Here is an 11,862-nt window from a genome sequence, read left to right as displayed (position 1 = left end):
TCCTCAAAATGAGAGCGTGGTCTTCTCAGTGCATCGCTTGCACCATGGAGGCAAAACGCTCAAGAGCAACTGCAGTCATTTTGCACTGGAAGATACTCTCTCTGGAAACAATAGTAATTAAGAAAATCCCCAACGGCAATTGGTCTGAACCGGTATCCAGTAGGGTTTTTCAGGTGGTGCAATAAAAAGTGTTTCTGCATCTTTAAATAAAATTCATATTGGCGTGCACTCACCGCCAATCTAATTCGAATGTCTCATATAATTTCCGCACACATCCGTGGAATCCAATATAGAAGCCGACAGGTAAACTACACCCAAAATTAAGGGAGAGGCTCCACCCTTCGCAGAGAGGTGGGCACCGAATCAACCCTCTCCCCACCCCATGTCACAAATAACATTGGATTAATACAAATCTAGAAAAGGACGCGTGAAAGCGATTGCAATTGCAACAATGCAGCCTTATTGCACATGCGTTGCTGACGCCGATGACATAGCTACAAGAATGCTTCACTTGCAAAATTATTATTTTAGTTTAGTTCGGGTCTAACTTTCGGCTAGAGCGGTAGAACCTCTAACTGAGAGCCTCAGTCACCCTATAACCCTTCTATGTAGCCCAGAGATGTACACACGTGCATAGCCATATGCAAACTTGCAATGCCCTAGCGCCCTATCAAATATTCGCGTGAGACACTGTAAAACCTCATATTCTCCATCCTAGACAATTTTATCGCGGAAATGTGGACATTCCGCCTGTTTTCAGGTGGTGAAACTGTGTCAGAATAATTATTTATCACGTACTTTATTAACGTTGAGAACCAGTGTGGGGGCAGCTGGACAGTGCAACTGAGCTAGACACGTGCTGAACGCAGTCAGCAACAGGTGGTGGAGTTGCTGAGTTGAAGTCAAGTTCAAGGTGACGTTTCACATCGATTTTCGTAGAAATTTAGAGGTTAAGGTTTCATGGCCTTTCACAGGGGCGGGCGGTGGGGATTTACACACCCAATTAAAGGGGGAATTTATTGGCCGAGCAGATTGCATGCTTTCAGATCGATTTGTAAATTGGCAGGAGACTGCCGGAAATGTGCATAACTTTGAGATGTATGAGTCACGTTTTGTTTCAACCAATGGGAAATTAAATTGTTAGTGTGATTACAGCATAATAGTGCTAAAGTCGTAGAATTTAGTGTTTTTTAGAGCTTAGATTTAACTACAACGATAAAGGGGAGGGAATTTCTGAAAACGTTCATAACGTGAAAAAGTACGATACACACGTTTTTGCTCAGCACGTTAAGGCAAAATTGATCTTCTTTGTTTGGCTGTATTTTTCCGTGATAAAACTCTCAATTTATTGCCAAATTCCCATAGAAGCCTTTAATATTTTAAATTTGTTGTATCCAGTAATGTTGAGAATTACTGGGTGTTTCATTAAAAAATTGAAAAATTTCCATCTCACATCCAATTGAACAACAAAGTGTTATATTCCAAGGGACAATATAGTTGCAGAAAAAATTGGGGATAAAAAATTTTAAAATGCGTATTTGTCTGTACTGTAGAAGGTAATTTGCTTTGTGTAAACCTTAATGTCGCCAAAGATAGCGTATTTGAAAATTCGTGCCCTAGATCTATTTGAATATCAAATTATCATGAATAAAAAATTAGTCGGAAGCATACAATTCGTAATAGAGTTTAGAAGTAGGAAGAAATGTCACAAATTGCTTTTCTGACCCAATTTCTGCTTGAGGATCACTAAGTATAAATATATCAATTTCCTGATAACGTTACTTACGAAATAATTTTTATAAAAATAATAAAATCGGAGCCGAAAATTAACCAAGTTCACTTTTTCTATGGAAATTATCTTCTTGGCAAAGTTATCAGAGCATTGATATATTAGCCCTTAGAGCTAAGAATCCATTCCCACACACATCCAACAGAAAAACATCAGAATGTTCTGGATTTTAAGACTCAGAACGGGCTTAACTTTGAATATAAAACTGCTTTAATTTAACTAAAATCTCTTTTTGTAAGCTCCATGAATAGTTTCTGCACTTTAGTATATAAATTAGCCAAGCTAGCAAGTGGATTAGAAGTGCGATGGCTAACGGAGAGAAAGAATCAGTTATTAATGAGGTTTACTCTTAGAGAAGTGGGACACGTGTATGGCTACAGACATTAATTTTAGAATAATCCTTTGGTATTTTATTAGGCATTACATCTATTTTTGTTTCTATTTCAAACCATGCCTGGTTTATTTAAAATTAATAAGAGTTAACCACCTTCCCCCATCCACCAATTCTATAATCGTTTTGAACTCTATTTAGGACTCAATTGGCGAAGTAAATTGGTACTTTGCCAATTGCAGTTTCCAGGATAATAACGCTACGATCAAATATCGAGTTGTTTCATTACCATATTAATAACAATCTAGGTTCTTTGAGTTTTAATAAATTGAAATAAGTCATGGAAGCTTTGTCAAGAAGATAAACTCCGTGGAAACATCAATAGTTTGCTTTTATATCATAAAAGCAGAGCATTGGTCAGGTTCTCGTATTCCATGGAAATTGTCTAAGAAAGTTTCCAGTAATTTGATCTATTGGTTCTTAGATCCCTTTACATCACTAACTTTACATTTGCATTGAGGTGTACTGCAGAACTTTAAAGTGAAGATGTGTAATTGGACCTAGATGTCAATAATCTTTTGCCAAGCAAGTAGTTTTCATACAAAAGAAGAAGAAACAGGGTATTAACGTGCTAAACTTTTGCTTCCGTGGAAATTATCTTCTTGATAACATAGCCAGCACTTTGTGATAATGTCCTTTTTTGGTTGAAGATAGGTTTAGTTATGTTCAAGTAACGCCCCAATTATTGTACAGCCTCTTCAGTATACATGAATTTTTCATTATATAATGGGCACAAAATTTGCTATTTTTTAATATATATATCTATGACTATGATTTACGACTTCCGGTTAAACCGGAAGTTATAAATAACTGCTACAGGCAATGTGCCGTGCACTAAAATGATAAGTAAATTATTATTTTCAGCTTATAGAACGAAAATAACTTTAGGAAAAATTGTCGCATTTTTATTGCACAGTCCAAGCGGTTTACTGCGAATTTTTTTGAAGAGAAATATTAAAGAAACCATTAGCATTAGTATTAGAAAATATTAGCACTTTTTTTACAAAAAATTTGAATACGCCACTAAATTCGGCGCATTTTGTAATGAAAATGTAACGAATTTCATTAAAAAATATTGCTTATTCATAATTTTGAAGCTCAATTAAACATCGCATTCTTGTTTTGATCAGGGAATAAAACATCAATAACTAATTTTCACTCATAGCAATATTCAACAAAATTATTATTGAAGCTAAAAAAGAGAAATTCAATTAAATTCTTGTTGCTGTCACCAATCCGCGGTTTATTTCATGGTTATCAAGCTTTTTAAATTTTATTTTAGTATATTTTGATTTTTGGCACATGTTTTAATTATTCTAGCGCATAATTCTTTTTTCAACAGTGGTTTTGATTTATGAAGGCCCACCAAAAAAGTCGAATAAATTCAAATCTGGTGGAGAGAAGTCTAATAATATTAATCTTTAAAGCCCCTTTTTGTCTGTTATTTTTGACTTTCTATACTACAGGTTGCTTCTTCAGACGAAATAAATTCATATTAAGAATGTAGTTTTCAATTTTGCCACAGAATTAATAATATGCACGATTTTTAATGCAATTTGGTTCAATTTCAGGGGAAACTTAATTCAGCTGTGTGCTCAGATTTTTTGTAAAAAATAATTCTAATATGTTTTTTCAATGCTTAAAAACTGCGCAATAAGTCTTGCTTTTTGCAACAAAACAAGTTTTTCTTGCTCTGCAAGCAAAAAAAAGTTAGTCAACATCGGGCGATAAACACAAATTCAATTGAGATCTTCCAGTTTTAAGTACGTCCGCTGTGTACCAGAAAATGGGAAATCGTAAACATTTTACATGATTAAAAATTAAAATTTTTATTTCAAATATTGTGCAAGGATTTAGGGGGGAACCACTTTGCAAAAACACTCGGTATACCATCTCTGTTTGCTTCATATCCACGGTAAGTTTGCCAGCATTTAGGGTTCAATTGTTGGAATTGAATATCTTCACCAGAAGTTGAATTAAGCTGAACTTCCTCACATGGCGACAGTCAGTAATGTGGCTCTTAATGCCGAATATTTTGGAAATTATCTTTCAGATATTTTAGCTGCCGTAAGCTAATTTTAATAGAGTAATGAAAAAAACAGGGGAGGTGGGGATGTGATCATATTTAAGGCTTCTATAGAGCCAATCTTTGAAATTAAAATTCACCCCAAATGAATAATTTCCCTCTTAGGGTCAAATTATTATAATACCATCGGTCGTGGTTAAGCCAGGACACTTTAGTGTAACTACAGAATAGTCATTGGTTCGTGACTAATGATGCTGTTAAAATTATCATAATTTCAATAATTGAGCTCTGTACATTGCTATAGAGGTATATAGGTGCTGACTCACGTTACCAGAACGTTCCTCCTCAAATATAATTAAATATCTCACATGTTATGCACATTTCTCCGTTCCAGTTGACAAAACTACGAGTTCGGTATACATACGTGTAAACATTTACTAATTTAAAGTTGTATTAACGATATAGATAATCGCATAACAAGTTTTCATCATTGTTACGATAACGGGAAAATGGTTAAAATTTTAATTACTATGGCACCCCAAGAAGTAGAAAATATCCTTCTATATTATGGAAATGAGAAGCAGGAAGAAGTTGCAACGATTGCTTCATCCAGGAAACTTGACGTCGATCAGAAGAGTTGGAGGACGAAGAAAAGAAAACGAGAATATGAAATCGTTAAATAGATTCATATATATTTATATTTAATGCAATTTGCCTATTAATGTTAAATAATTCACTTATTAGGGTATAATTACTAGTCAAGTCCTGCTACAAACATTATCAAGGAGACAGTTGCATTACAATGAAGGTAAGATTTTGTTCCTTAAACAGATTAAATTGATTTTGAGATTCCATAGAACTACTTGTAAATTAGTTAACCACGACAGATTAATCAACCCTAAAACAATTAACTCTATTATTCTGGACTGTATGGTGACCGCTATTTGCATTGGTTAACTGCGCAATGATTTTCTTCATTTTCCTTATAGATCAATTTTATACTACATATATTTTTAGACTCTATTTGCTTCAAACTCTATTTTCTTATTGATATAATTGATGTAGAAGTGGTTTATACCGACATATTGGACAAAATTATTGAAGAATTGGATGTGTAATTTGTGGCGATTTTCTAAAATTGATTATTCCTTAATGACATGAAAATTAGGGCTAATTTTGGTTAAATTGTGATTTTATCATTTGCTTAACAGCACTATTGCACGAGGAGATAAAATAACACAATAACGCGGCGTTAAATACCTTCCAACCATCGGTGCCCAGACTACGCTTGATTCTCCAGAATCCCATCATGAATAAGCCCGCAACAATAGGCAACCCGACATTCACCGGCCACACTTTTATTACGTGGCTGCGCTGTTGCCACTCCCATATATTTTTATTTAATTATTTCAGTTTACTAATTGTTTATTGTCGCGTGCAACCTTATCTCGTCACTAATAGCTTTTCTTCCCGATGAAGTCGACTTTTCACATCCTCGGCGTCCTGTTTGGCTCGAAATCGGAATTAAACGGCGAATATTATCCGGAACAGTTCGGCGTTCCATCCTCCCATGGAGCCCATGCGAAACCCGACAACAATGTGTCACCCTAAACCCATTTCGTAATTTGGTTTTTTTCTTTGATTCCCGTTTTCTAAATGTAAGCTTTTGTACAAAAAAACTCGCCCCCAGTACGCGATTAAATTACACAAATCAAATCGTCCGGATGTAGATAGTTATTATGGTTTTTTCGCCCATCAGCCCATGGTCAAAAAAACATAACAGTACAGAAAATTCATCTAGTTGTCTGTGATCGTTACTCATTTGGTCTAAAGTTGTAGGAGGTAAGTTTTGATATTTTTCGCATTTAAGGCCCATCCCCCTTTGAAACGAATCTCTAGCGCTTCTAACAAGTCACTCAAGTGAGTTTCTCGCAAAAAACAGTGCAGATTCCAATAAAAAGGGCCAAGGGTCACCTACTAGGCTAATCCAAATTAGATCTAAAGAAATCATTACCAACAAAATCACAATGGCGGGCCATCAGACTGTTAAGATGTGTGCGCCTTAAAAAAATGGGCCCTCGTGGTCGGTTCAGTAAAACTCGCATTATATCCGTCGATTTTACCGTGTTTTATTGCCTTTCGGTCCCCCATATGCACGAAAAATGTCGCCTCATGGCTATAAAACATCTATAAATAGCATAAACCTACATGAATGTACTTTTAAGGGCATAGAACTTTGGTGCCAACGCACCGGAGTACTTCGTTGCCCTTCTACAGTTTTTTCTCGAGCCGTGACGTTTTACCGAGGTTAGATTCCTTCATGAAATGCATTCTTCTATGTAATTGAATTGGTGCTTCAAGTTAACTTAACTGTTGTTTTCTACATGGTTACAGTTTTAGGTCAAATAACTCATTTTAAGAACAGTTTGCAAATCTCGATTTTTCACTAATAGCCACCATCCAGTGCCCGCGTGTGTGCCGAGTGCAATTGTTTTTTAGTGAGCTGTCAGTGAGAAGTGTGAGGAGGACGCCTCCTCTTTACTGTGAGTACTAAAAATAGGCTGTGCCACTCTGCATAGTGATGGTACTTTTTGTGGTTAACTGTGTACCTTACGTGCTGAGGTCAGAGCCCAATATTAGCTTTTCAAGTGGTTTAGATACAGTTAAATTCATTTTTATGCCTTTGCAGTGTGTGTGGTACTTGTTAAGAGAGGTATAAAAAAAATTTCTGCAGAACATTGACCTCCTTCTTTTTTATGTTAATAAGGCTTCTTGGGTTCCTGTTGGGAATTCCTTAATCAGTACCTTTAAAGGCCATATTATTGAAGTGCTGATAACTTTATTGGGACAACAGTTTCCACTCAATGCATATTAAGATGTCCTTGCTAAACTATTGGAATTTTGATAATTTAGAATTTAATAAGGCCCTTAATGTAATTGTAAAAATTAATCAAGAATAATTCGAAGTATCCATTATTTTTTCGCAGTTAGGAATCTTCAACTTAGAGCATTGCAGTTCGATCTGCCTTAGCAGATACTATTAGTCGAGAATCTAGATTTAGATTCATATTCAAAGATTACACATTTTTTGCTTCTTTCTGCCATTATACTGCCCATAACAAGACTTAAGGGTGGACTATTAAGGTTCTGACACCTTACCAGCCAGTTGATTTTAATGGAAATATTGACCTAGCCTTGTTTCGTTCCCATAGAAATTGGATGGAGTTACCAGCATTAAGACTGCCTAATATATCAAAGTATTAATAATTATACTGAGAAGATTTTTTTCACTGACAGCAAAGATAGTTAGTTACTGCTCTTTATGAATTTTATTGTTTCTATGGAAATTGTCTTGTTGGCAACATTATCAGGACTTGGATATATTGATCCTCACTCAAATTATCTTTTATAATCTATGTTTTGTTTCATTTATATTTTTCCCACCTACTTCATCAACAGGGAGCATTTTACATTGGATGCTCCTGCATTTGTCTCTATCTGGTTGGAAATTATTAAAAGGGTAAAGAGGCATATTTGTAATCAGAAAAAGTTTCCAATTTATTATGAAGAATAATTTTAAGTGTTTTGTTGGGACACCGTGTATATTGTGAAAAAAAATTTCGCTTTACCAAATATACACATTTTGATGTATTTCTGGTGAAAATTATACTAGGTATATTTCTTAGAGTCCTTGGTGCACCTAAATGAATGGTCAGCCCTGATTTTTACTACCCTGCAAGTTCATATAAGGATAGAATATGAGGTGCCTTATCCCCTATGAAATTTACCTTCCCGTCATTGTATTAAAAACACTGCATTTTACATCCCATAGCCTGATTCTAAAAGTTATTATTGCAAACTGTTTTTCCGTACAAAAATGCATTTCATTCATCCATAGTAAATTAACCTCAGAACCATCACATTTCTTCGAGCTTTGATTTTACTCACTTTCAACAGGTATCAAAATTAGTAAGCCGGAATGGACTCTCAACAGTACTGCCTTAGGTGGAACAACCACTTGAAAAATTTGACAGACGTGCTCACTGACTTTTTAAGGGAACAAGTACTATGTGATGTAACATTAGCAAGTAACGGACAAGTTTTCCAGGTACAGACCTGTTTGACAACTTATTGGTCATGTAGGCTTTTATTTCAGCTTTATTTATGTAAAGTATACAAAATGAATGCAATTGTTAGCAGAGTCTAAATAAGTTTAAGTTTTAAAAAATACAGCAGATCAAAGCAACAGGCTAATTAGCTGAGAAAAACTACTGTTAGGGGAGATGACAGCATAAGAGGTAAAAGTCAAAATTCAAGACAGTTAAGATTAATTTCAGTTGGCAGAAACTGTCATATATTGCTGGCCAATCAGCAACCATGGTAGAGTGTAAAAAGTCACTGTAATCATGAGGTTGTCAAACCAATATTTTTAAAAATGTTTCCTTTATATGCATTTCATTAAGATTTTTAATCCTATCGATACCTAAATTAAAAAATTCATTGTAAAATTATTTTTACCCAGTTTACTGAAATCAACTGTATAAGGAGTGTGTTTAAAGTTATTACCTACATTGACAAATAAGTTGTAACATTCTCTATTGGGAAAATTAGTGCATTGACAATATATGTGCTTATTTCCACTTAAAGTTAATAAATTAGTATGCACTAAATTTCCTGGCAGTAGCACATTTGGGCCTGGGAAACATGAGACCCCTTAACTTTTAGGCCCACCAAATAGTCCTCTCGGCATGTTCTCCTTATTTTGAAACGCTTTTTATTCAAACGCCAAACAAACATCCGATAGTCTTTTTAAAAGACGTTAGTCCAAACGAAGTGAAGGCCCTGTTGGACTTCATGTACAAGGGCGAAGTGAACGTATCGCAGAATTTATTACCGGCCTTCCTAAAGACAGCTGAAAGTCTACAGATCAGAGGCTTATCAGACAGCAATAGTCTTAATAGTCAAACTGAGGAAAGAGAGATGGAGAACAGGCCTCCCGCAAGGAGGGAACGAGAGGCGCAGAGACAGGGTAGAGATAGTCCGGCTTTGAAGAGGAAACGAACGGCATCGAATAACAACTGTGATAATACATCGAATTCTGTTGATAGGAATCCGTCAGAGTCACAGGTTAGCATTGGCTTGCCCAAATGATGTTCAGGAAATTAAGGAGTTGCGCAATTATTGGCTTTTTTATAGGTTTTTGTGTCAGATTCACCAGATCGAGATCGCGGTCGCCCTGAGCGAGACTCAGGGGGAACGCCATCTATAAAATCAGAGCCTCAGGACGGAAATCCCGTAGACTCTTTTCACTCAATGTCTGAAGCGTTGCAAACTGTAAGTAGATCTGTATTTGATTTCATTATTTGTTTAGGTTTAAGGTTCCTTAATAAACCTACAGGGTGGAACTTAAAAAACGCACCAGAGAATTGCTTGCAATCTAAAAGAGTTACAGAGACGTTTTCAATTGCTGCCAATTTTTCACATTCGCATTCGTTCATTTTTTAAATCTCTTAATAGGTTTATGAAAAATTCGTCGTAACTCAGATTTCGCGCAATTTCCCGGCGCGTCTGAAAAAGACCGCCCTATACATTCTCATATGCTTTTTAACTGTTAAGTTCGAGCTTAAAGTGTACTTTTAGGGCCAGTTTTAGCGAAAAAATTAATTGAAATGAAAGTTATTACATTTTTAGCATTCGCATTTCATATCACTCATCACCCCATCACCATCATACCCATGAATCATTTTGGTTTAACTGCAAGGATATGTGTGCAATTGCCCGGTGCACATTCGTTGTTTGTGTCTCCCCCAAAAGGTAGAGGTAGAAGGAGGAAGGAATGAGAGAGCCGTTTTGTTAGAGTTATAGATACGATTGCGGACACTAAAAAGAGCGCCTCTTAGAATAATGAAAATTTATTAGGTTTTTTTTTTGAGCGTGCTCTTAGAACGTGTCCGCAAGAAGAATTCAGTGACAAGGCTATTGACACATATCCTTCCCTTTCTCTGTCCACAGAGCTCCTTCCTAACACCTTCTTCTATCTCTTGGGGGAGACACCCAGCACCATCCTCCTATCAAGAAACTGAGTGCCTTTCGTTAACGCCTCTGATGACTGCACCACCTCACCGCCATTCGAAGTTACGTCAGTATCTAGACTCGCCTTATGATGATAGTTCCGATTTGAGCCGACCCATTGCAACTCCTGAAGTGTCCAATTTACAGTCACTGCCCAGTTTATATCCTAGAGCACCTTTGCCGGTGCCTCCAGAGCTGGGAAAATCCTCAGCTCAGGAATGCTCAGTGATCAAATCTGCTAGCGGGCCGAAAAGTGCAACGTTACCTAAACAATCAGGGCGAAAAGGGTCCAAATTCAGGCCCTCGTGGCTGGAGTCGTATATTTGGCTGCAGTACGACGAGAATCAAAACATAATGTACTGCAAATTTTGCCGAAAATGGAGCGGAGATATGCCGGACATAAGGACGTCTTTTGCGGAAGGCAGCTCCAATTTTCGGCTAGAAATTGTTAATCATCACGATAAGTGCAAGGCCCACAGATTGTGCGTTGCCAGGGAGTATCATTCTGAAAGGACTGGCAGTGTGTCCGCTCAAAACCTAGCTTCCTTGTATAATTTACCCTCTCTAGAAAGATCTGGCAGATATGAGAGAGATTGCCCTGAAGAAGTATTGGGTCTTAGCAAGCGGGATGAAAGCGGAAACACATAGGGCGAAGTTGCATTTTTGGTTTCACTAAAATCAACGGAATGTGATAGTAGGATTAAGGGACAGTATTACTTTTTGACCGGATTTTTAAACCAAAAAATTGAGATAAACTCAGCCTTAGAGGGCAGCGTTCAGACACCTCGTCTAATCCATCCATATATTCATGTATTAAAAGTTTTAAAACTGAAGCCATAAATTACTTTTTAAAAATAGAGAAACGAATGTGATGCTTAAATTTTGCTATTAATTCTAATGAAAAAGTGACAAATTTATTCATACTATATAATGCTTTATATGTAAGGTAGGTATAGGCTACCCCAACAAGAGAATATTTTAGCGTGGTATTAAGGTGGAATGCGGAATAATAGAAAAATAACGTTTGTTTCAACCAGGCAGAAAACCATCCCAACACAGTTTGAGGATTCTTTTAAGCAACTCACATTGCAGATTGAAACTTCACATGAGCAATGCGTTTGCCCATAAGAATTCTTGAACTATTCCGAGATATTTTCCTGGCGGTTTGAAACAAACCTATAATCTCACCTATTTAATTTACATTGGATCGGTGATTATTGTTTTCTCATATTTTTGTATACGCGGATATTGAAAAAACATTGATTCCATAAGGAAATATGTAATTATTGGGCCAGAAAACGCAGACAAATTTAAAATCCATCTTTACAATATTCCTTTATTGGGTATGAATACGGTGGACCCCCCAACGTTAACTTGTTTTCATCTGCTATGAATTACAGAATTTGCACACACACACATAATATTGGAAAGGGTGAGAGTGATTAAGTTAGAGAAAAGTTGTGTATTTTACAGCCTAAAAAAATGCTTTTTTTATTTAGAAAATATTAAATGAGCCAACTCCATATCAATTAATGGAACTTCTTTTTTAATAAGAAATAAATTTACAAAAAAAAAAAGTATTTT

The 11,862-nt window shown here is 36.1% G+C and overlaps 1 protein-coding gene across 6 annotated transcripts; it reads left to right on the top strand.

Moving 5' to 3' along the window:
• Positions 1-4,494: 4,494 nt before the first annotated feature.
• On the top strand, positions 4,495-11,472 carry LOC136413005 (protein bric-a-brac 1-like). 6 transcript variants are annotated; one of them, XM_066396314.1, is made up of 6 exons: positions 6,067-6,545; positions 6,607-6,749; positions 8,164-8,314; positions 8,932-9,333; positions 9,403-9,540; positions 10,219-11,471. In XM_066396314.1, exons 3-6 carry the CDS (start codon positions 8,186-8,188, stop codon positions 10,924-10,926), a joined length of 1,377 nt encoding a protein of 458 aa, XP_066252411.1. In that variant the 5' UTR covers positions 6,067-6,545; positions 6,607-6,749; positions 8,164-8,185; the 3' UTR covers positions 10,927-11,471. The 6 variants fall into 6 exon arrangements, with proteins under 6 accessions (XP_066252412.1, XP_066252409.1, XP_066252411.1 ...); XM_066396315.1 differs by lacking the exons at positions 6,067-6,545; positions 6,607-6,749 and adding an exon at positions 4,495-5,014 and having other exon boundaries at positions 10,219-11,472; XM_066396312.1 differs by lacking the exons at positions 6,067-6,545; positions 6,607-6,749 and adding an exon at positions 5,519-6,048 and having other exon boundaries at positions 10,219-11,465.
• The last annotated feature ends 390 nt before the right edge of the window (positions 11,473-11,862 follow it).

Source organism: Euwallacea similis, chromosome 13 (assembly GCF_039881205.1).
Source record: "Euwallacea similis isolate ESF13 chromosome 13, ESF131.1, whole genome shotgun sequence".
Lineage (NCBI taxonomy): Eukaryota > Metazoa > Arthropoda > Insecta > Coleoptera > Curculionidae > Euwallacea > Euwallacea similis.
This window is presented reverse-complemented; position numbering and strand designations above follow the sequence as displayed.

Bases quoted from the DNA above. Each gene is read 5' to 3' on its own strand.
- LOC136413005 (XM_066396315.1), top strand. From the start codon at position 8,186: ATGGACTCTCAACAGTACTGCCTTAGGTGGAACAACCACTTGAAAAAT. The intron at 8,315-8,931 runs GTACAGACCTGT...CTTAACTTTTAG, and splicing joins GTAACGGACAAGTTTTCCAG to GCCCACCAAATAGTCCTCTC. The intron at 9,334-9,402 runs GTTAGCATTGGC...GCTTTTTTATAG, and splicing joins GGAATCCGTCAGAGTCACAG to GTTTTTGTGTCAGATTCACC.